The 22378-nt window shown below is 41.1% G+C and overlaps 1 protein-coding gene across 4 annotated transcripts in view; it reads left to right on the top strand.

The window, feature by feature from the left end:
• Nucleotides 1-22378, top strand: part of mks1 (MKS transition zone complex subunit 1) — a 95685-nt gene that overhangs the window by 30606 nt on the left and 42701 nt on the right. For all 4 annotated transcript variants that reach the window (XM_078548469.1, XM_078548471.1, XM_078548470.1 and 1 more), the window contains exons 3-9: nucleotides 7582-7646; nucleotides 11061-11216; nucleotides 14432-14529; nucleotides 17273-17401; nucleotides 17494-17598; nucleotides 19780-19888; nucleotides 22026-22082. In XM_078548469.1, the coding sequence (XP_078404595.1) occupies nucleotides 7582-7646; nucleotides 11061-11216; nucleotides 14432-14529; nucleotides 17273-17401; nucleotides 17494-17598; nucleotides 19780-19888; nucleotides 22026-22082 (719 nt within the window). The remainder of the gene's footprint in view (nucleotides 1-7581; nucleotides 7647-11060; nucleotides 11217-14431; nucleotides 14530-17272; nucleotides 17402-17493; nucleotides 17599-19779; nucleotides 19889-22025; nucleotides 22083-22378) is intronic.

Here is a 22378-nt window from a genome sequence, read left to right as displayed (position 1 = left end):
TTGATCCAAACAGGGACAAAAGAGCTGAATTCCAGAAGTGAGAGTGACTGCCTTGGACATCAAGGCAGTATTTGACCGTCTGTGACAACAAGGAACCTTGGTAAAATTGAAGTCAGTGGGAATTGTGGAGAACTGTTTGCTGGTTGGTAATAACGTAATATAGTTGTGGTGGTTGGAGGCCAATCATCTCAGCCCCAGGGCATCGCTGCAGGAGTTCCTCAGGGTAGTGTCCTAAGCCTAACCATCTTCAGCTGCTTCATCAATCACTTTTCTTCCATCATAAGGTCAGGAGTGGGATGTTGACTCATTGCACAGTGTGCAGTTCCATGTGCAACTCTGCAGATAAGACCTGGATAGCATTCAGACTTTGTGATAAGTGGCAAGTACTAGGAATGACTATCTCCAACTAGGGAGAATCTAACCACTCCCCCTTGACATTCAATGGCATTGCCATTGTTAAATCTCTCGCCATCAACATCCTTGGGGCCACCATTGACCAAAAATTTAACTACAAAAATGTTGTGGCTTCAAGAACCGGTCAGAGACTGGTTATATAGTAGCGAGTGACTCACCACCTGACTACATAAAGCCTGACCACCATCTACAAGACAAATCTGGAGTACGGTGGAATACTGCCCACCTTCCTGGATGAGTGCAGCTCCAACAAAACTGGATGCTTGACACCCATGGGGAGAAAGCAGTCTGCTTGACTAGCACTACCACCACCACCTTAAACATTCACTCCCTCCACTGTAGGTGACCATGTTTGCATTTTATGCCATCTACAAGATGCACTGCAAGTGCTTAGGAACGCATCACCACCAAGTTTCCCTCCAAATCACATATCACCCTAACTTAGAAATCTGTCACCATTCCTTTATAACCACTGGATCAAAATCCTAGAACTCCCTCCCTAAACACTGTTGAAGTACTTCTATCACCATATGATGTAGGAGCGGAAGTAGGCCATTTGACCCATCGAGTCTGCTCCGCCAATCAATGTGATCATGGATGATCTGATAACCCTCAACTCCACTTTCCTGCCTTTTCCCCTTAACCCTTGATTCCCTTACTGATTAAAAATCTGTTTATCTATGCCTTGAATATACTTAACGACCCAGCTTCTACAGCCCTCTGTGGTAAAGAATTCCACAGATTGACTACCCCCTGAGAAGAAAAAATTCCCCCATATCTCTGTTTTAAATGGGCGACTCCTTACTCTGAGATTATGCCCTCTGGTTCTAGACTCTCCCACAAGGGGAAACAACCTCTCAGCATCTACCCTATCAAGCCTCCTAAGAATCTTATGTTTTAATAAGGTCTCCTCTCATTCTTATAAACTCCAGTGAGTACAGACCCAATTTATTCAACCTCTCCTCATTAAAAAAAATCCCTTCACCCCTGGGATCAACCTAATGAACCTTCTCTGGACTGCCTCCAAAGCCAGTATATCTTTCCTTAGATAAGGGAACCAGAACTGTTCACAGTATTCTAGGTGTGGCCTAACTAGTGCCTTGTATAGTTTTAGCAAGACTTCCCTATTTTCATGCTCCATTCCCTTTGAAATAAAGTCCAACATTCCATTTGCCTTCCCTATCACCTGTTGAACTTGTATGTTAGCTTTTTGGGATTCATGCACAAGGACTCCCAAATCCCTCTGTGCTGCAGCCTTCTGCAGTCTTTCTCCATTTAAATAATATTCAGCTCCTCTATTCTTTCTGCCAAAGTGCATAACCTCATATTTTCCCATGTTATATTCCATCTGCCACTTTTTTGCCCACTCACTTAACCTGTTTATATGCCTCTGTAGACTCCTTGTGTCATCCTTGCCACTTGCCTTCCCACCTATTTTTGTACATTCTGCAAATCTGGCGATTAGTACATTCACTTCCTTCATCTAAGTCATTAATATATCTTGTAAATAATTGAGGCCGCAGCACTGATCCCTGTGGCACTCCACTAGTTAGAGATTGCCTTATCCCCACTTTGTCTTCTATTAGTTAGCCAGTCCTCTATCCATGCTAATATACTACTCCCAACACCATGGGCTCTTATCTTATTAAGTAGCTTTATATGCTGTACCTTATCGAACGCCTTTTGGAAATCCAAATATATTACATCCGCTGGTTCCCCTTTATCTATCCTGCTAGTTACCTCCTCAAATAATTCTAATAAATTTGTCAGGCATGATTTCCCCTTCATGAAGCCATGCTGACTCTGCTTGATTTGGTCATGTAATTCTAAATGCTCCGCTATTACATCCTTTATAATAGACCCTAATATTTTCCCAATGACAGATGTTAAGCTAAGTGGCCTATAGTTACCTGTTTTTTGCCTGTCTCCCTTTTTGAATAAAGGTGTTACATTGGTAGTTTTCCAAACCTCTGGGACTTTTCCAGAATCTAAGGATTCTTGGAAGATTACCAGTGCATCCACTATCCTTGAAGCTACTTCCTTTAATATCCTAGGATGCAACCCATCAGGTCCAGGGAACCAATTGACCTTTAGCCCCATTAGTTTCGTTAGTACTTTTTCTCTAGTGATAGTTGTTGTATTTATTTCCTCCCCTCTTTTGCCCCTTGATTATTTAGCATTGGGATGCTATTAGTGTCTTCTACCGTGAAGACCGATGCAAAGTATTTATTCAACTCCTCTGCCATTTCCTGGTTCTCCATTATTATTTCCACAGCCTCATTCTGTAAGGGGCTTATGTTCACTTTGGTCTCTCTCCTTTTACATATTTAAAGATGCTCTTACTGTCCTGTTTATATTACTTGCTAGTTTACCCTCAAAGTTTATTTTCTCCCCCTTTATTTTTTGGTCATCTTTTGTTGGTTTTTAAAACTTTCCCAATCCTCTAGCTTACCACCAATCTTTGCCACATTGTATGTCTTTTCTTTTAATTTGATACTATAATTAACTTCCTTGGTTAACCATGGTTGGTTTCTCCCCTTCCTTGAATCCTTCTTCCTCACTGGGATATATCTTTGTTGAGAGTCATAAACTATTTTCTTAAATGCCTGCCATTATTCATCAACTGTTTTTTTCTGCTAAAATCCTATCCCAGTCCACTCCAGCCAACTTTGCCCTCATTCCTTAGTAATTACCCTTACTTGAGTTTAGCACAGTTGTTTCTGACCCAAGTTTCTCACCCTCAAACTGAATGCTGAATTCTGTCATATTATGGTCACTGTTTCCTAGGGTATATTTTACTCTGAGATCTTTTATTAAACCTGCTTCATTACACATTACTAGATCCAAAATGGCCTGATCCCTGGTTGGATCCTCAACAAATTGTTCTAGGAAACTGTCCATAATATACTCTTTGAATTCTTGCTTGTGGCTACCTCTGCTGATTTGATTTTTTCAATCTATATGAAGATTAAAATCACCCATGATTAATTTACTGCCTTTTTTCTCCTGATTTATTTGTTGTCCTACATAGTAGCTTCTGTTCAGGGGACTATAGACTACTCCCACCAGTGTCTTCTCCCCCATGTTATTTCTTACCTTCACCCACATGGATTCTACATCTTTCAATCCAAGATCTTTCCTTGCTTATTCCATCTCATACTAACAAAGCTACCCCACCACACTTCCCTTCTTTCGAAAAGTCACATACCCCTGAATATTTAGTTCCCAGCGTTAATCTCCTTATAACCATGTCTGTGGATTGGCTATAAGATCATACCCAGTAACCTCTATTTGTGCCGTTAATTCATTTATTTTGTTCCGAACACTACGTGCATTTAAGTGAAGAGCCATTAATTTTGCCTTTTTACCATCCCCCCCGACCCTATTTGCTGCTTTTTTATTTGATGTTTGTACACTGTAGCCCTTCCTGTCACACTCTGGAAACACTTGAGCCATGCATTTAACTCCTTGACTTTATTTACCCTATGCCAGTTTGCCCATGGCTCAAGTAGTAATCCCGAGATTATTACCTTGGAGGTTCTGCCTTTTAATTTAGCTCCTATTTCAAATTCTTTCAGCAGAACTTCCTTTCTAGTCCTATCAATGTCATTGGTACCAACGTGGACGATGACAACTGGATCCCTCCCCTCCCACTCCAAGTGCCTCTCCAGCCCTGAGGAGATGTTCTTAACCCTGGCACCAGGAAGGCAACACAACACAGCTGCAGAGAACAGTATCTATCCCCCTAATTATACTTTTCCCTACCACTACTACGTTCCTATTTCCTCCCCCGCTTGAATGACTCCCTGTACTACGATGCCGTGGTCAGTTCGCTCATCCTCCCAGCAGTCCTCGCTCTCGTCCACACAGCTTGCAAGAACCTCGTGACTGTTGGACAGTTGCAGGGGCCTAGGTTCCTTGAACACTACCTCTGTGTCCCCATACCTGCCTCACCTTCAGTCACACCCTCCTGTCCCTGATCACAGACCAATTTCGAATTATCTAACCTGTGAGATGTGACAGCCTCCTGGAGCAAAGTGTCCAGGTAACGTACCCCCTCCCTGATGTGGCACAATGTCTGCAGTTCGGATTCCAGCTCCTTAACTCGGATCTGAATCTCCTCGAGCTGCAAAACCTGGTACAGATGTGTTCGTTCTGGACCACCTTGGTGTCCAGCAGTTCCCACATGTTGCAGTAGCAGCACACCACCCGTCCTGCCATCGCTATCGTATTTTATTCAAATGATGAATTAATTACTCTAGTATCCCTGCTCTTTATAATTTATTATAATCATTTTTTATACACACCAGTATCGATCTTATAGTTAACAAGCTATCTATAAGAAAAAGGGAAAAAAAGACCAGAGACCTAAACACAAACTAAAGACCTTAGTTTTACTTTAAAGACTAGAAATGCTCACCAATCCTACTCGCCAATCAGCTGCTCTCCGCGCTCTTTTCCCTCTTGTGCTCTTTAATAGTCTCTTGCTCTTCTCGCACTCTCTCATTGTTAAAAGTCACTCTGCTCACACTCTCTCACTGTTAAAGGACACTCTCTTCTCACACTCTCTCACTATTAAAGGCCACACTCCTCAACTCCTTGCACTCTCTCACTATTAAAGGCCACACTCCTCGTACTCTCTCACTATTAAAGACCACACTCCTCTCACACTCACACTGTTTAAGGCCACACTCCTCTCTCACTGTTAATGGACCCATTGCTCCTCTTACTTTCTCACTATTTAAGGCCACTCTCCCGCCCTCTCACTGTTAAAGGCCCTGCTGCTTCTCTCTCTCACTCTCTCGCTGTGAATGGCACCACTGCTTTTCTCAAGCCATTGTTATAGAGGTCTACAGCACAGAAAATGGCCCTTCAGCCCATCGCGTCTGCGGCAGTCAAACAAGTACCTAACTATTCTAATCCCATTTTCCAGCACTGGGCCCATAGCCTTGTATGCCATGGCATCGCAAGTGCACATCCAAATACTTCTTAAATGTTATGAGGGTTTCTGCCTCTACCACCCTTTCAGGCAGTGAGTTCCAGATTCCCACCATCCTCTGGGTGAAAAAACTCTTCCCCACTAAACCTCCTGCCCCTTATTTGATGGTAAGTGTAGTGTGAACAACATCAGGCTCGGTTATAATGGTCATCCCTCACTCCAGCAAGCCTGCCAAATGAGCTCTAGATATTGTCTAGTCTCTTGCGTGAAGTGAAGCCTTTGGGTGAGGTAATATGGGATAGTCACTGTCACAATTCTGTATATCCTGCTTGAAAATCTGAATGTTTTGGGTGTTGGATGATAGGATTAGGTTCAATTGTGTGGCCCTCCACATTTGAATTGCCTGACACTGGCTGTTCTCTTTTGTGTGAAGAGTGGATGAGGTACCAGTGGGCACTCAACCCTCATTGAGTCATGAGGAAAGGAAAGTCTGAGAGAGAAATAGAGTAAGTATTTATCCTTGCAGGGAACGGTTTGAGTGGGATGTGTCCACAGAAAAGGGAAAGTACAATGTGCACCTTCTGTCACGTATAAGTGTTGAAATAATGTAAATCTTTAGTATTGCTGAAAAAAATAGATGTTTTTGACGAAGCTTTTTGTTTTGCACTTGTCAGAACAATTTGCAAGAAAATACCAATGTCAGGGGAAACAACGTATTTATACTGTATAAGAAGAGAGTGCTGATTGGTTGACAAGTGGACTCTGGTAGAGACATTGCCATGGAGAATGCACCAGTTGATGGTGACTAACAGTTAACTGCCACGCATTGTTTGAAATTTAAACCAGACAGCTTGAATCTGATTGGTCAACACATTGCCCTGGGAATTGAACCAGCGAATGGCTGTCGCACTTTGTTTAGCTGAAACAGGCGCAATGTGTGTACATGTTATTTCTGTCTGCAAAGAGCAGGGCCCTGTGTATTAATATTTGTAGCTTCCAGTACACACAAATGCGCCACACTGAGAGCCAGACTGGCGATCTTAAGTTGGCTGTGAGCGTAATTCTTAGCACACCTGAGGATTATTTAGCAAATGTTGTCCAATCGTGGAACCACATCTAATATTGGGCTCTGAGTTTTGTAAGCACGGGCTGGTTGGGTACGGTCTGTATCTTGTCCATTGCAAACAGCGGAAGGGACATGCTGTTTGATACGATCCACCAATCTTTAGGACATGTGGCTTACATACCTAGTATTACACTGGCACTGAAATTCATACACCACATTACTCATTTGTGTGATAGGCAGAAAGTTTTTTTGGCTTGACGGCAGCATCTTGTTGGTGGCGAATACTGCATAGCAGCAGCATGAAACAGCTAGCTTCACCTGTTGCTCAAATGTTTGAAATACCTTGCCCTTCCAAGGTAATCTGAGGTAGACTGGACACTTTTCAGGGCCGAAAGTGATGCCCTTGGGCCCGTTCATGAGTTAGCGCAGCATACACTGTGAAATGATCTGATCAGGGTAGCCATTATTCAGCAGAATGTCTTTGATGCACCCTATTTCAGCATCAAGCTTGCATGGTGAACAAATGGCTCAGGCCCTATTTATGAGGTTGCCGATAGGCCAATCTTAGTGCGTGTTGAACTGTAAGAATCCCAATGCGTGTGTTGACTAGTGAAGGTAGGCTTGTGGTAGACCATGGTAGAGAAACCCCTGGTAATTCCTCAACTAGTACATCACTATTAAAACACACCAGCCCAATTGCTTCTTGAATCATTTATTAATTTCTTTCTCTTAACTTGCGCTAACGTATTTCCTCATTCTATTAACTCCACTGGAGTATTACTCCATTCTGTTACTACCAGTGCTATAGTGTTTCTGCATTTATTAATGGCCCTGAAGTACTTTGGGATATCCTATGAATGTGAAAGGTGCTGCATTGGTGCAAGTCTCTCTTTATTTCCTGTGTGGCGGTGTTCCTATCTTCCACTCTAAATTATTCCTTCATTTTATCCTGATTTGTGCTGATTCATTTCACCGTTCTCTCCTTACCCATGATGAGGTATTCCCTATTTCTCCTTATCTGTGCTGAGTTAATTCCCCATTGTTTCTCTCTCTATACTGAGATACGCCCTCACTCTATCCTTAACGCTGCCAACATATTTCCTAATTTCTTCTTTGCCTTGCAAGACTGTACCAGTATTGATAACTTCTCTTAATCTTTCAGATGGCTATCGGACGTACGACCAAGAGGAGGTTGTGGTGGGTTGGCAGGAGAAACTATTCAGCCAGGTAACTCATTTGTCATTCTATAGTAATGTCAGAACAGCAGTGACTGATTTTGAAGCATGTCTTTTAAAGGGGAAGGATATTCTTTGAGGGAGTAAATGCAGAATAATTCAGTTTACATTTTTGCTATATTATTTATTTTTAAAAGCAAACAGCTGCCGCTTATAGATTAGAGACAGTCGTATCCAAACCTCTAGGTCCACAAAATTCAAAAAGCACAAACCAGAGAATCTGAGAAAACCAGCATAAAATGGGTAAATGCACAAAGCTGGGTTGATCAATGGACTTTCATATTTATGACCTCGATTACAATCTATCCGAGTCTAATGGAAAGAATGTCTCCTCTCTATGCCCCCGTGAGGGTTCTGCGTGAATGAGATTCACATCAAGCTCACATCTACCAAATCGGAATCGTAAAGCCATTCCTAGTTCAACATAAAATTGTCATCTTCAGTATTCCAAGGATGCTTGGTGCAGCAAGTTTCATAGGAAGTGGTGGCATTGGTGGAGTTAGAGCATATTGAGTGGCCTCAGTCTGTTCTATATTTGGTCTTTAACCTCCCCACTGAAGACATTGGGCAGCAAAAATTGAGGTGTGTTTGTCTCAGCATAGATCTTCCTATCTTGATGGGAGTGGGAGGTCAGCCACTATTACTTGCTCACATTTCAACGTACAGTCAGAGAGCAGGATTTGAGAAGCTGCTCAGCACAGGAATTCCTGAACAGTGAGGGTGAAGATGGAGGAAAACAAATCATAGAATGGTTACAGCACAGAAGACGGTCATTTGGCCCATTATGTGTGTGCTGGCCCCTGGTAGGAGCAATTCACCTCGTGCCAATCTGCTGCCTTTTTGCCGTTGCCCTGCAAATTTTTCCTTTTCAGATAATGATCCAGTTCCTTTATGAAAAGTCTTGATTTGTGTGTCTCCCCCACACTCTCAGGCAGTGCATTCCAGCTTGTAACCACTCGCTGCATGAAAAAACTTTTCTTCACGTTGCCATTGATCCTTTTGCCAATCTGTGCCTTCTGGTTTTTGATCCTTCTACCAATGAGGACAGTTTCTCCCTATTTACTCTGACCCCTCATAATTTTGAATACCTCTATCAAATCTCTTGTCAACCTTCTCTCCTCCAAATCCCAACTTCTCCCATCTTTCTACATAACTGAAGTTCCTCATCCTGGAACCATTCTTGTGAACCTTTTCTGCACCCTATTTAATGCCTTCATATCCTTCCTAAAATGTCGTGCCTGAAACTGAACACAGTACTCCTGTTGAGGCTGAAATGGTGCTTTATACGGGTTTAACGTAACTTCCTTGCTTTTGTACTCTATTTATAAAGCCCAGGATACCGTATGCTTTATTAACTGCCCCCTCATCCTGTCCTGCCACCTTCAATGATTTATGCACATTTACACCCAGGTCCCTCTGCTCCTCCACACCCTTTACAGTTGTACCTTTTAGTTTATATTGTCTCTCCATGTTCTGTCATGAAAGTATAATAATTCTCATAATATTATTGTGATTTATTGTAAAAGTAGATTAATAGTGGGGTTTGGATAGTTTTTCTGTGGGTGTCTGTATGTGTGTGTGGGATTTAATTGAATTGGAGACAGCTGGTCTGGAGACTGACTCATCAAAAGAAGCTAGGTTTGAAATACTAAAAATGTAAACATGGCTGAAGTTTTAGAATTGAGATGAGGAGAATTTGCATTTTTAATTAGGGTAGTTTGATTTTCGAAGAGATGGTAGGATGTTACACCTAGCCAGAGAAACTAGGCCAAGCAATGTGTTTATTTTTCCCAAAGGTTACTGACAATATTAGCACCATGAATAGATTTGTATTATGAGAAAAGTAAAGTTCCAAAGACATATGGGAACAATGGAATTTACGTTAAAAGGGAGAAACATGTATAAAGGAGATTGAAGCTATGTGGCAGGGAAGACATTGCAAGATCTACCAGAAGTGAGAAAAGCCTCCAGTAGTTGTGCATTAAGCTGCTGTCTCTAGAAATTGAAGCTGGGAAAAGCCATTTTGAATTCTACTGTCCAGGGTATTGTGTTAACTGGCTGGAATCTATTTAAAATTTTTTTTTTGTTTGCTGTTGCCTTAAGAGGGTGCAACTGGAAACCAGATTAATTAGGGGTCTTTGGAGTTATTATAGTAGTAATTTGTAGACCCATTTATGTGCTTGAAAACTTTTGTTAATAAATGTTTAATTTAGTTCTCTAAAAAAAAAACCTCTGAAGTCTGGGTGGACTTATTACTACTGAATTCAGGGCACGCATCTCAAAATAAATACAAATTGCAAAACCGTTGTGACTGCGTGATCAAGTTTCCCTCGTGGATTTGATCCGCCTGGCACACATCATCTGCCGCGTCATAACAATTGTTCCTACCGCTTCACACTTCCCTGCATTGAACTTTATCTGCCACCTGTCTGCCCATCCCACCAACTTGCATATGTCCTTTTGAAGTTCTACACTTTGTTCCTCATAGTTCACAATACTTCCAAGTTTTGTATCATCCATAAAGTTTGAAACTGTGCCCAGTACACCAAGGTCAAGGCCATTAATATATATCAAGAAGAGCAGGGGTCCTCATACCGATCCCTGGGGAACTCCACTACAAACCTTCTTCCAGTCCGAAAAACAACCATTCGCTACTTCCCTGTTTTCTGTTACTCAACCAATTTCGTATCCACATTGCTGCTGCCCCTTTTATTCCACGAGCTATAATTTTGCTCACGAGTCTGTTGTGCGGCACTTTATCAAATACCTTTTGGAAGTCCACGTACACCACATCAACCCTCTCTGTTACCTCATCAAAAAACTCCAGCAAGTTAGTCAAACACAATTTGACCTTAACAAATCCATACTGGCTTTCTTTAATTAACCCAAATTTTCCTATTAATTTGTCCCGAATTATTATTTCTAAAAGCTTCCTCACCACCCAGGTTAAACTGATTGGCCTGTTGTTGATGGGCTTATCTTTTTTGAACAAGGGTGTAACATTTGCTGTTCTCTTGTCCTCTGGCACCACCCAGAGTGTAAGGGAGATTGGAAAATTATGGCCAGGGCCTATGCAATTTCCATTCTCACTTGTCTCAGTATCCTTGGATGCAACTCATTCAGTCCTGGTGGCTTATCAAGTTTAAGTACAGACAGGCTATCCAATAACTGCTCCTTATCAATTTTAAACCATTCAAGAGTCTGAATCACCTATTCTTTCACCATGACCTAGGCAGCATCATCTTCCTTGGTAAAGACAGATGCAAAGTATTTATTTAATACCTCAGCCATGCCCCTGCCTCCATGCCCCAGTCATCTGTGCCCCTCTTATTTATATGCCTATAGAAGACCTATGGAAGAACAGTTATTAGAACATAATATAATGCAATTTCTTCTTTTATTCTAGTTTGAAATTGATCTGTTCAAGAATGAACATGCCTGCCAGAGTCCCCTAGACTTTCAATATCACAACGAGATCCTGTCTCTGGATGAAACCGAAGAGAGGAAAAACTTCAGAATCTTCACCTATACTGACTTTGACCGATACACCAGCATGGAAGAGGTACTAAAACTCAACAATCGCTGCTTTTTTATATTTAAAAATTTCAACAGACCAGGGATCAAATAGAATGACTAAATTTGGTTAAGGCAGACAAATGATGATCCTTCAGTCACTTGAAGCTCTGTGCTTCTTTGGGAATCTGGTGAGGGCAGATAATATTGTGTTCACAGTACCAATCATTAACATCTGCTAGTGTTTATTCCTCAGTACTGTACATTGAAAAAAAGAGAATGAAAGGGTTTGAGAAAGGGAGAATCAGAAATACATCCTACTTGTGATATAGTGCACTATACTATCGTTTAACTGAAGAATAAAGGCAACTGTGCTCCCCTAGAAGCAGGAGGCATCTCCAGGGTAAGCAAAAGATTTTGTTGCAGTTAGCTAATTTATTGGTGGAATATGGCGAGTTGTATAACTAGGGCAGTAGAGAGAGCTTTAAACTAGATAAAGGGGGAAGGATCATGTGGTAAATGAAAGGGAAAGGACAAGGCAATAGAGCAAAGTAGCAATAAGGATAATGACAATCAGAGCATGGCAGAAGGTACAGAGCGTACAAACTTAAGAGTGTGCCAGCAGGTGAGGCCAGAGTTTGCAAAACTAGTAAAATGACAGAACTAAAGGCTCTGTATCCGAATGTGCATGGCATTAGTAATAAAATGGATGAATTGTCAGCGCAAATAGAAACAAACATGTATGGCCTGATAACCATCACAGAGATGTGGTTGCAAGGTGACCAGTGCTGGAACCTGAATGTATTTGACATTTTGGAAGGACAGAAAGCTAGAAAAATTAGTAGGGTCGCCACTCAACATAAGCTGAAATGTGTGTGTAAAAAAAAAAGTACTATCAAATACTCACCACAATTTTTTTAAATTTAGGAAAAGGTATAAACATTCCCAGAGGGGTTTGTTAATTTTTTTTAATTGCTGGAAAGTTTATGACCAACTGTTGAACAGGATCATGCAGGAGGCCCAGGTGTGGTATAAGCAGATGGCAGCCAGCTTTGCAACAGCAAATAAATCGAACTTCTATTGCACTTGGTTAAGGAAATGCTCCAGTATTTATTCAGTTTTCTTTCCAATTGTCATTAAATTGAAACCTAGTTTTAATAACAGAAGTCAAATGTGATACAATGTCACACAAGGCATGGTACAAATAGAAGGTGAGCCTGACAGTTATTCCACCCCCCCCCCACCCCCCAACTAACCACCAACCCAGTCAGGATTATTAATTTCCAGCAACTGGGTTGATTCCCACATGTGTTATTCTGTTTCATTGTCAACAGTTTTTTTTTCAGTTGATTTTTCTTAGCTCAATTTCACCTGCTTTAAATCAATGTTTTTTCTAATATATCATACTCATATTTGTCTTATCGGCTTAATCTTGATCATAACATAATAAGTTTAAGGTAGCTTTTGCTTAAATGTTTCCTTACACTTCAATTTTCTCCTCTTGTTCATTTCCCATTATTGGATCCAGCAATGCTCCCTCCCCCCGCCCCCGAACATTTTACTGGGTAGAGAGGAGTCCTGCACACATCGTAAAAACCACATTCCCTGAACCCCTTCTACTGCCTCTTCTTTCCAGTTTTGAGTGTAGTTAAAGTTCCACATGATTATTAATTATGCCCTTTACCCATTTCCCACATTTTCTTTTTCCACCTCTTTCTTTTTCTTTATCTCAGGCTCGAGGGGCCGAATGGCCTACTCTTTTTATCCTACGTTCCTATGTTTTCCACTATAGGTGGTCTGTAATATACTCCTTTTAGCATGCTTGGTCCCTTCTTATCTTTTTATTTCAACCCATTTAGATTCTGTTTCTAATCTTCTGTTAATTATGTTCCTATTTTCTGTTGCCATTATGTTATCTCTAGTTAGTCTGTCTAATAGCTAACCTCCCATCCTTTTCCTTCCCTATCCTTTCTAATGATCTTTTAACCTGCAATATTTAATTGCCAGCCATATTGTTCTTGTAGCCATGTTTGTGATTCCTATTACATCTGATTCCTTGCTACAGATTATTGCCTCCAGTTGGCCCACTTTATTTTTGATGCTGTGCACATTGCTGCTCTGGCAGTTTAATTAGTCTCTCATAGTTGGTCCTTTAACTTTGTTTTTAATAATTATTTGATGTTTCTTTTTCATAACTGCATTTGTTCCCTGACTGTTTATTTCACTCTTGTTCCTTATCTAGATCTGACCTTTTACTCTCATCTCCTATTTCTTCTATCATCGCACTTGCGTTATTTTCACCAGATTCCTCCTCTTCCCCACCCACCCCCAACCCACTGCCACTTCGACTGTGACATTAGGATAATTTTTGTCATATTGATGGAAAAATCCTATTTAAAAATATGATGAGGTGTGCACACAGTTAACACTAAAAATCCTGTTTGAACGGTTGATTTAGGTCTTTTTATTGGAAGGATGATACGACATTCTGATTTTAATATATAGGAAGATAAGCACAGTGCTTCATCTCTTTGTATGTAGAGAAGATGTGTTACTATCTTCTGTTGTGAAACACTTTTTCAATTTCCTTATCCAAGTGTCTATTTTTGATGCATGAGCCTAAACTGTGCATGTCAGGAGGCTATTTTTCCAGGGCTATAATAGTCAAGGCCAGTACTTTTCTAGCCCAACATTCACGCTCACCTTCCAGCATGAGATACTAGTTGATTTTTCTCTAGTCTTTCCCTCCTAATCTGAGGACATTGAGGTAAATGGCCAAAATCAGCTACTCCAGGAGAGTCTGTGAATCAAACCCAGGACCTATATGACTAGAATGTTAAATGCATCTCATAGAATGATAGATTCATACAGCATGGAAGGAATACCTTCGACCTATTGTGCCTGCACCAGCTCTTTTAAAGGAGCTATCCAATTAGACCCACACCTGTGCTCTTTTCCCAAAGCCCTGAGCCCTGCAAGATTTTACTTTTTGAAGTATATAATTCGTTGCATTCGAAAGTTACGATTGAATCTGCTTCCATCAACATTTTGGTACTGGAGCAAGCAGTTCACTGACCCAGAGAGATTGGTATGGGCCTTTCCCCATAATCTGCCTGCACCACATATTGTGCCTGGCTAAGAACAGTGAAGCTTGTGACCCATTAAAGGTCTCTCTGTATGATGGTGTGACACAGGGGTGTGTGAATGCCAAACCATCTGAAGCTGTGCCAGCTGTTGGTAGTAAACATATTTCCTGTTTTCCAGTACTCTCAGACTATGACCACATCGACAAACGAGACTCCATCGTACCTCGCAGAAAGGATGTCACATGTACGGCGCAGGAGGCAGGAGCGCAGAATTACGTAAGCGATAGGTGTGGTGGGGAGGTGGCGAGTATATATTTGATAAACTGGTGGAAAAATGTTGAGCTTTCTGTTATAAACAAAGATACAATTTAAATATCTCTTAAAATATGGAGTAACCTGTGCCAGCTCTGGATACTGCTCAGCATTTTGTTTCAATTGTTTCAAATTTTTATTCAGGTCTGTATGTTAGTGCTAGGAGTAGTTTCCAACAAAGAGCGTTCTATGCTTGATCCTGAGTACAGCTCCTACCCAGCTATAACAATAACCCTCAGTAGCTTAGAAAAATATTTCTTGCTGCAATTGTGCTTCCATCTATCTTTGAAGCAACCAATCTGTTTTAATTTTCACCTTATCTTTCTCTTTCTCCTGTCTCTTGCTTGTTCTGTGGTTAGTGGGTGTCCTTGCCTTAGTGGCCACCCTTAATGTATAAGTTTACATATCGAGCATTGGCAGGCTATTTGACTATGGGCTGTTTTACAACCGAGCCCACGCACTGTCCTATGCAGATCACTTGAAGGTGATCAACAAAGGAGTAGTAGAGTTGTGGCGTAGAAACTCATTGAAGTGGACAATATAAGTAGAGGTTTGAGGAAATCAGAGATAAAAGGGATTGAACTATCAAAAATGGATAAACTCCTTGAACCACCTCTTCCTTTTGGTTTTGATTGCAAACCAACTTGCATCTGTTTAGGGGAAAAACATGATCATTTTTATATAAAAGCAAAATACTGTGGATGCTGAAAATCTGAAATAAGAACAGAAAATGCTGGAAAAACTCACCAGGTCTGGCAGCACCTGTGAACAGAGAAACAGAGTTAACACTTCTGAAGAAGAGTCATATGGACTCGATGTTAACTCTGTTCCTCTATGATCATTTTTATGTTGCTTTATTTTGCTTGCATAAATTATTTTAGTGGCACACCAAGGCTTTTATAAACGTGGCGATATAGTTGTGTAGACATACGTCTCATTATTCTTTTAATAACGGTGCTGATTTTTTTGGGGGGGGGGGTTACTTGCTACCCCCATGATTCCTCACCCCTACGTAGGCCTAGACAGTGACTGTTGGCAGAATATTTGAGGGGAGGTAAAGAGAAACATCACAGATAAGCCTGAAAAGGACTTGCTTGTGTCTTTGCCAGCAGGAATCATTGGATAGCTATCAGGCTGATTTTTCCAGTTTGTACTCAACAAGCTAACAGGCCTGCTGCAGCTTAATTTTAAATCCACTGAATTGGTACAGGCCAGGAGTCAAACCAGAGGGCTTCTGATCTTTCTGGCTTTGTGCTGTGCCACATGGCATTTTAAACTACGAAGTTGTGGAGGAATTGTATATTTGTTCAACTCAGCCAGTAATTAGATTAACTCTAACTTTCTTCCCTTTTAACTGAATTACATTGAATTCTGTCCCTTTTAATGAATTCCCTTTACTCCACTCCCTGTATTTTTTGGCAAATTTAGTGTTTATTGTAATATGGGATGACTGCTAGGGAACAGAAGTATTTACCCAATGTCCAAATTCAGAGCGCTTAACCCAGTTTAATACAGAATAAAGCTCCCTGATGCAGACGCAGAAAAGCAACCTCGATTGCACGAGAGTGAATTTTTCCCCATTTCCTCTAACCTCCCTGGGAAGGAGCAGGCTGAATCTTGAGTCTGTCTTGGCCAAACTTAAGGCTTCTTTCAGTTGCTTCTTTGTGCTTAGCAATGGAGGGAATGTTGGTGCTGGGGTCCAGGCTTCCTGAGTCAGCTTGAAGTATTACAGGTTAGGTTGACATGGTTAAATACAGATGAAGTTCCTTTACTGTGCCCAAGCAATGCTCCTCAGCCCTGAACAGAGATGATCATCCCTATTGCACCAGTATGATATTGTTTGCATCCATAGCCTGAGTGAATTGCAAATCAGCAGCAGTGTGATACTATAAACCCATGTCCAGTGAGAACTGAAATGAAAGGGCCCAAACCCATTTCTATTGGACTCCACCACCCAGCGGCCAAATGAGATCTACATCTCCTCTTTTAAAATCAATTCCAGAGAAGAAAAACCAGTGTCTAACTCATTGCACTATCGTTCCCTCGAGAGGAGACTCCTGCTATCTGAGTGGGACTCAAATCCAGAAATGTCAGTAGTGGTCTATTGATGCTATTCAAATTCCCAAAGCAACATGTTATTTTGTTTCTATCCAATGGTCTATCAGCTCACTGAGTTTCCTTATCTTGGTTGTGCAGCTATGTGGAGACATTCAGCATGGCGAGGCAAAAAATGGGAACAAGAGTAGAGGAGTAGGTAACTGCCTGATCTCTCAGCTGCAGCCAGCGCGTTGGCAAAATAACGTGTAAATGATGGATTAATAAGGGGATAAATAGCATCCAAAGTCAGGCTTCTGGTTTTTTTTCCTCCTCATCATGGGACAGAAACACCCTCCCAATATCTCACCCAAGTGCCCATTAATTAAATGTGAACTGAGGTATAAGTGCCTGCAAGCAATTCGACTACTAAGGTATTACACCTAAATCTGACCTTATCCTCGCCTGATGCCCCTATATTTGCAGGTTTCACTGGTGGGGAAGGTTGACTGACCCTTCCCATCTCATCAAAAGGTGGCACCCCTGAATCCTATTGTAACCCTCTTCCGAGATCAGATAACCCAATGTAAAACAGAAATTGAACCTGGGACATACAGTTTGGTTCCCACGCTAACCAATAATACCTGTTGGTTATCTTTACATTGACATTTAGGGAAGGGAAGATTCCAATGTCACGGATCATCACCTGGGAGCCGAATGAGGAGTTTGTGAAGAACAATCATGTCATGAACAATCCGGTGCAAACCATGTACATTATGGGAGACCTGGGGCCCTATGGAAAGTAGGTTTTCCAACTCTGAATGACAACAATTCCAGACTGAAATTGGTGAGATTGGTTGCTGTTTTAATGTTTAATCTGTGTTGTGTGCTCAGGCTGGGGCAGCGTGAGGACGAGTACGTATTGTGCACCATTAAAATGGACAACAATGGAGTTCTCTCCATAAAACCAGACTTCAGTGGCTCCAAATCAGCCTACAGGCAAGTACTGTATTCTGACACCTCTGAGTTTAATGGCACCAGTCAGTGGCATCTGTATTTCTTACTATTTGTATTAAAAAATATTTATGCCGCTGCATTAGAGTTTGAGACTTTTCGAAGCCATCCTAATGATGATTTTTCTGTGCATGAATTCTCAGTCCAGGTCACCCCCTCCTTTCTGGAATCCCTCATCAGAAATAATTTGTCTGTGCATATCCTATTGAATCTCTCTAATTATAACATACCATCCTTTAGATCATTCCTTAGTCTTCTAAACTCAAGGGACCACAATCCAAGTTTCTGGAACACTTTCTCATAATTTAACTCTTTAAACCCTGGTATATTCTGGTGAAACTCTGCTGAACCCCCTTCCAAGGCCAGTATGTCCATTGAGGTGTAGTGCCCAGAGCTGAACGTGGTACTCCAAGTGGGGTCAGGCCATGGCTCTATGCAATGGAACTTCCTCACTTTTGTTTTCCAGCCTCCTTCGGGACAAAAGCTAGCATTCTGTTAGTCTTTTTTGCATCACTCTTATACTTGTTCACTAGATTTCAGTGAATTGTGTACACAGACACCCAAATCTTTTTAATTCTTCACAGCCTTCAGTCTCTCACCTTTAAGAAAACTATTCTATTTGCCTTTGTCAGATCCAAAGTGAATGATCTTACATTTAAATCTAAACTTAAAACTAAATATTGGAAATACACAGGTCATTCAGCACCTAAAAAAGACAGGTTAACTTTTGGGTGGAGACTGTTCATCAGAACGGGCAGTCAAACTGAGGAAGCCACTTATACAGGACTGACTCGGAGGGGAAGGCAGGATAGATGGAGGTAAAGAGTCCAGATATGAATTACTTTTGCAAGCATCTGAAGTGTTTGAATAACAGTTTGAAATATTGGAATGGGTTTAAAGTACTGTACTCTGTACAAGGACCAATTTATTCACTTGTTCCCCTATTTGTTTTAGAGCCACATCTGACTATCCCTCTGGCTCTCTGGTGCTTTTTCCTGCATATTATACTCTGTTTGAGACAGTGCACAACTCTTTTTATTGTATTAAAATTAATTGCTAAGCTGTTCAATAAAAACACTGCCTGCACCTTGATGGCACCTTTTAAAGCAGAAAGCTCACATGATATTTTTAGTGGACAGGGAATGAGGAAGGAAAATAGATTACAGAATTAGATACAGTGCCAGGCATGTCACAATTAGCCCTTTACAACAAGGATGTCTTACCTGTGGCCCTGAGCCTTGTTAATCCAGCTGTTGTAGGCTCATACACTCAGCTGTGTTTGGCCCTTCCACTTCCTTGGTTTGTCCTGTTTAGCTAAGGCTATTCTTCTCACTCCTTAGGACGCTTGTCTCACTGTTGAATGGTTAGTATCAACAATGTGAGATACGTGCAATGGGAACAGGGATCTGAGCTATATATACATAGGCGTCTCTGCTATAAACCATCCTCTGCTATTTATATTTTGTCCCAGCTGTGGTTCATTTGATAGCACTCTAGCTTCTCAGTCAGTACTTGAGAACAGCAATCCAGTCTAACACTCCAATGCAGTACAAAGGGAGTGCTGCATTACAAAAGTGCCACCTTTTGATACGTTAAACTGAGGCCCCACCTGCCCTCTCAGGTGGACATAAATGATCCCACAGCACTATTTCGAAGAAGAAAAGGGGAGTTATCCCAGTGCCCTGGTCAACGTTTATCGTTCAATCAATATCACAAAAACACAGTATCTGGTCGTTATCACATTGTTATTTTTTGGAGCTTGCTGTGTGCAAGTTGATTTCTGCATTTCCTACATTACGTCAATGACTCCACTTTTTTTTAAAAAAGCTACTCCATTGGCTGTAAAGTGTGTGGTCGTGAAAGGTGCTACATGAAAGGTGCTATATAAAAGGTGCAATATAAATTCATTTTTTTTCTTTAAAGGCCTGACCATTGCGTTTTTCATTTTTCTTACTCATTCAGATGCAAATTGTTCAGCTATGTATAGCCATTTTTAAAAAAAATATTTCTGAAGTCTTAAGATTTTTGTCAGATTTTCTCCTCTTTCTCTCCTCTACCTCCAGTCCAGAACTAGATCTGCATGTTTATCTGACAGGCCTGTTGCAAAGTTTCCTTTTTGACCCTTAATTTCCTATTTCTGACATTCTCTATTCTTGCTGTGAATAGGATTGAGACTGAAGGAGAGAAGAAGGATCTCTGGCTGTACACAATTAACAATGTGTCCATCACAGTCCAGAAGGAAGATCAGGATAAGGAGAAAAGTCTCTTCAAAAACGTAAGAAAAAGTTACTTTCCTTAGTGAGTTGATGTTCATTTTCTTCTGTCTACGCTCCACCTGGGTCACGTGTAGCTGTCGGATTGAATTGTTGGGTAGAGTTGAAGCTTATCCCTCTTAGCACGTAGGTTTAAGATGTGCTGAGCTGGCAACAAGAAAACATTGCTACTTAATCCTCTTTTCTTTGAATGCACCATGACACAATGGGGCATGATACTATGATGTATAAGGTACAGAAGGATGCCTACGAGTGATCCTTCATTTTTGAGCATAGACAACAAGTATCTGTAACTGTTCAATAGTGATGGACCAAGCCCAGCAGTGCCCTGGCAAAAAAAAGCCTGGAATATTAGCTAAACTTTCCACTTCCAATGTGACCTTTGGAGAATAACTCTGCGCACACCAAGGATTAAACCTGCGACCTTGTTGCTCTGTGCTGTGTGAGATGGAAGAAGTCATGAGCAACATTGACCTTCCTGTTTAATAAGATTTGGGAAAACCCACCAAAAAAGCATTTGAAATTGGGCCAGCCATTTTGGGCGACAGTAGCCAATATTCTTGCAACTGGTATCAACCTACCATCCAGATAAATGGAACTGTGGAATGCGTGTAGCATAAAGAACCAACAGCTCATCACTAACCCAATAGCAGAGGTCCCTGGATTTGACCTTTCTTGAAGACAGTGAACAGCATTCAACCGAATCTGCACAGGGCAGTGACAATGTGGCCATCTGCTCCATAAGTTGAAGATGGGGGTTGATATGAAGTGTGATTATGGCCAGGAGTCCCAGATCATGGAACACATCACATTAACCTTCCCACTAACATCTGTTGCAAGAGTCAAGAGTTGGCATCCCAGGAGGCCATCAAATGGACAGCCAAACAAGACATCCCATTATAAGGTTAATCCAAAGAGCAAATCACCATAAAGTGTGTTCGATTAATGCTGGTGTCACAGTAGCAAGTTCACAGTGGGTTTAATTAATACAACACTGTACAAAATGTATAGGCAGTCATGATTCCTGGACAGTGAAGAAACAATCAAGTATGAATCTAACCTGCTGCTCTGTAAAGTGTGCTTACGAGCAGGTGGTGTGTATTCTGCTCCTGTGTTGGTCCTAGATGGAGGTGCTGTGTATTCTGTTCCTGTGAGGTGAACCCCTAGCCAAAGATGTTTTATTTTGCTCCTGCGGACTCCTCAGAGGAGGAAATAAATAGCACCACCTCCTGTCCTCCTCGGATTACACTGACTACGCAATAATCTCGGGCGATAATGGTTGCCTCAGTTCCTATTGATTTCCTTCACATCGATAAGTCATTCTGTTTCTGTTACATCTACCAAATCACCTTTTATTTCTCTCCAAGTCTAAACGCTACCTCTCAGTTCTGTGGATGTTTTTGTCCTCATTCTTGCCATGATTTCCAATGGAATGCCTATATCTTTTCTAATGTTACTTCCATGAAGATTTTTGCTTTTGGTTCCTATCAAACATGAATCCCCCTCAACTGCTCTGTATAAAATCCAAGTTCTTGAAAACTTTCCATATCAAGGGAGGATGTCATGCTCCTAAATAGATTAGAAGAAATACCTAGCTTGCTCTCCAACTTTTCTGTTGCATCCTTTCTTATCCCTCTCGATGTTTGATTCTACTGTGGGTGCTGCTCCTCTGAACTTTCCCCTGGTATTTTTCCTCCAAATCTGTGCAGTCATCATCTTCCCTGAAACTTTGAAATCTAGAATCAGTTAAGAGTATCCTCCAACTCATTCAATCATGGCCTGAATATTCCTTACTCACTTCATCCTCTCTCCCTTCTGTAATCTTTCAAAACCCAGGCTGAGCACCACCCAATCTATATCTATGTGTTTTCTTTTTCTAGTCTTGGTGATGCCTGACCAAGTTTCTCACTAACAAGTCCTTGCTCCACCCCTCACCAGTGTACAATAAATAGAAGGAACTTGACTGAGTGTAAGGGCTTGTTTAAAATATACAATACTAATTGCCATAGTAATGATCAAGCAATAGAAAGTATGTAGATTCTCATCTCTAACTACTTAACTACATATCCAATATGTATTGCCTTTTATTCAATTTTAAGTAAATCCTGATAATTCAGTTCTTATTCTTTTTGATAATAGTTGTACAACAGACACAAGGAGTACCTTAACACTCTAGTTGGAGAAGAATTTGAAACTGTAAGTATGTTTTTTCCCTTCCAGTTTTCACTGTCAAGAAGGAGAAATAATCATATATTTTAATATGATGGCTGCAAGGATCCTTTGTAAAATTGGTGTGTGCCAGGTACCTAGTGGGAACAAATCTGCAGCATAAAATTATGCATGGTTCAATCAGAATTGGTACCAAGCTGACCATTAGACTTAGAGAAGCACGTGTCATCTTTTGTGGTTGTAGTTAAGCCGTGCTGCTTGTGCAGACTGGAATTTTCTGTGACTGGTTGTCATTTTTTGGTATCAAATTGGCTTTGCTGCTG

Source organism: Cetorhinus maximus, chromosome 9 (assembly GCF_964194155.1).
Source record: "Cetorhinus maximus chromosome 9, sCetMax3.hap1.1, whole genome shotgun sequence".
Lineage (NCBI taxonomy): Eukaryota > Metazoa > Chordata > Chondrichthyes > Lamniformes > Cetorhinidae > Cetorhinus > Cetorhinus maximus.
This window is presented reverse-complemented; position numbering and strand designations above follow the sequence as displayed.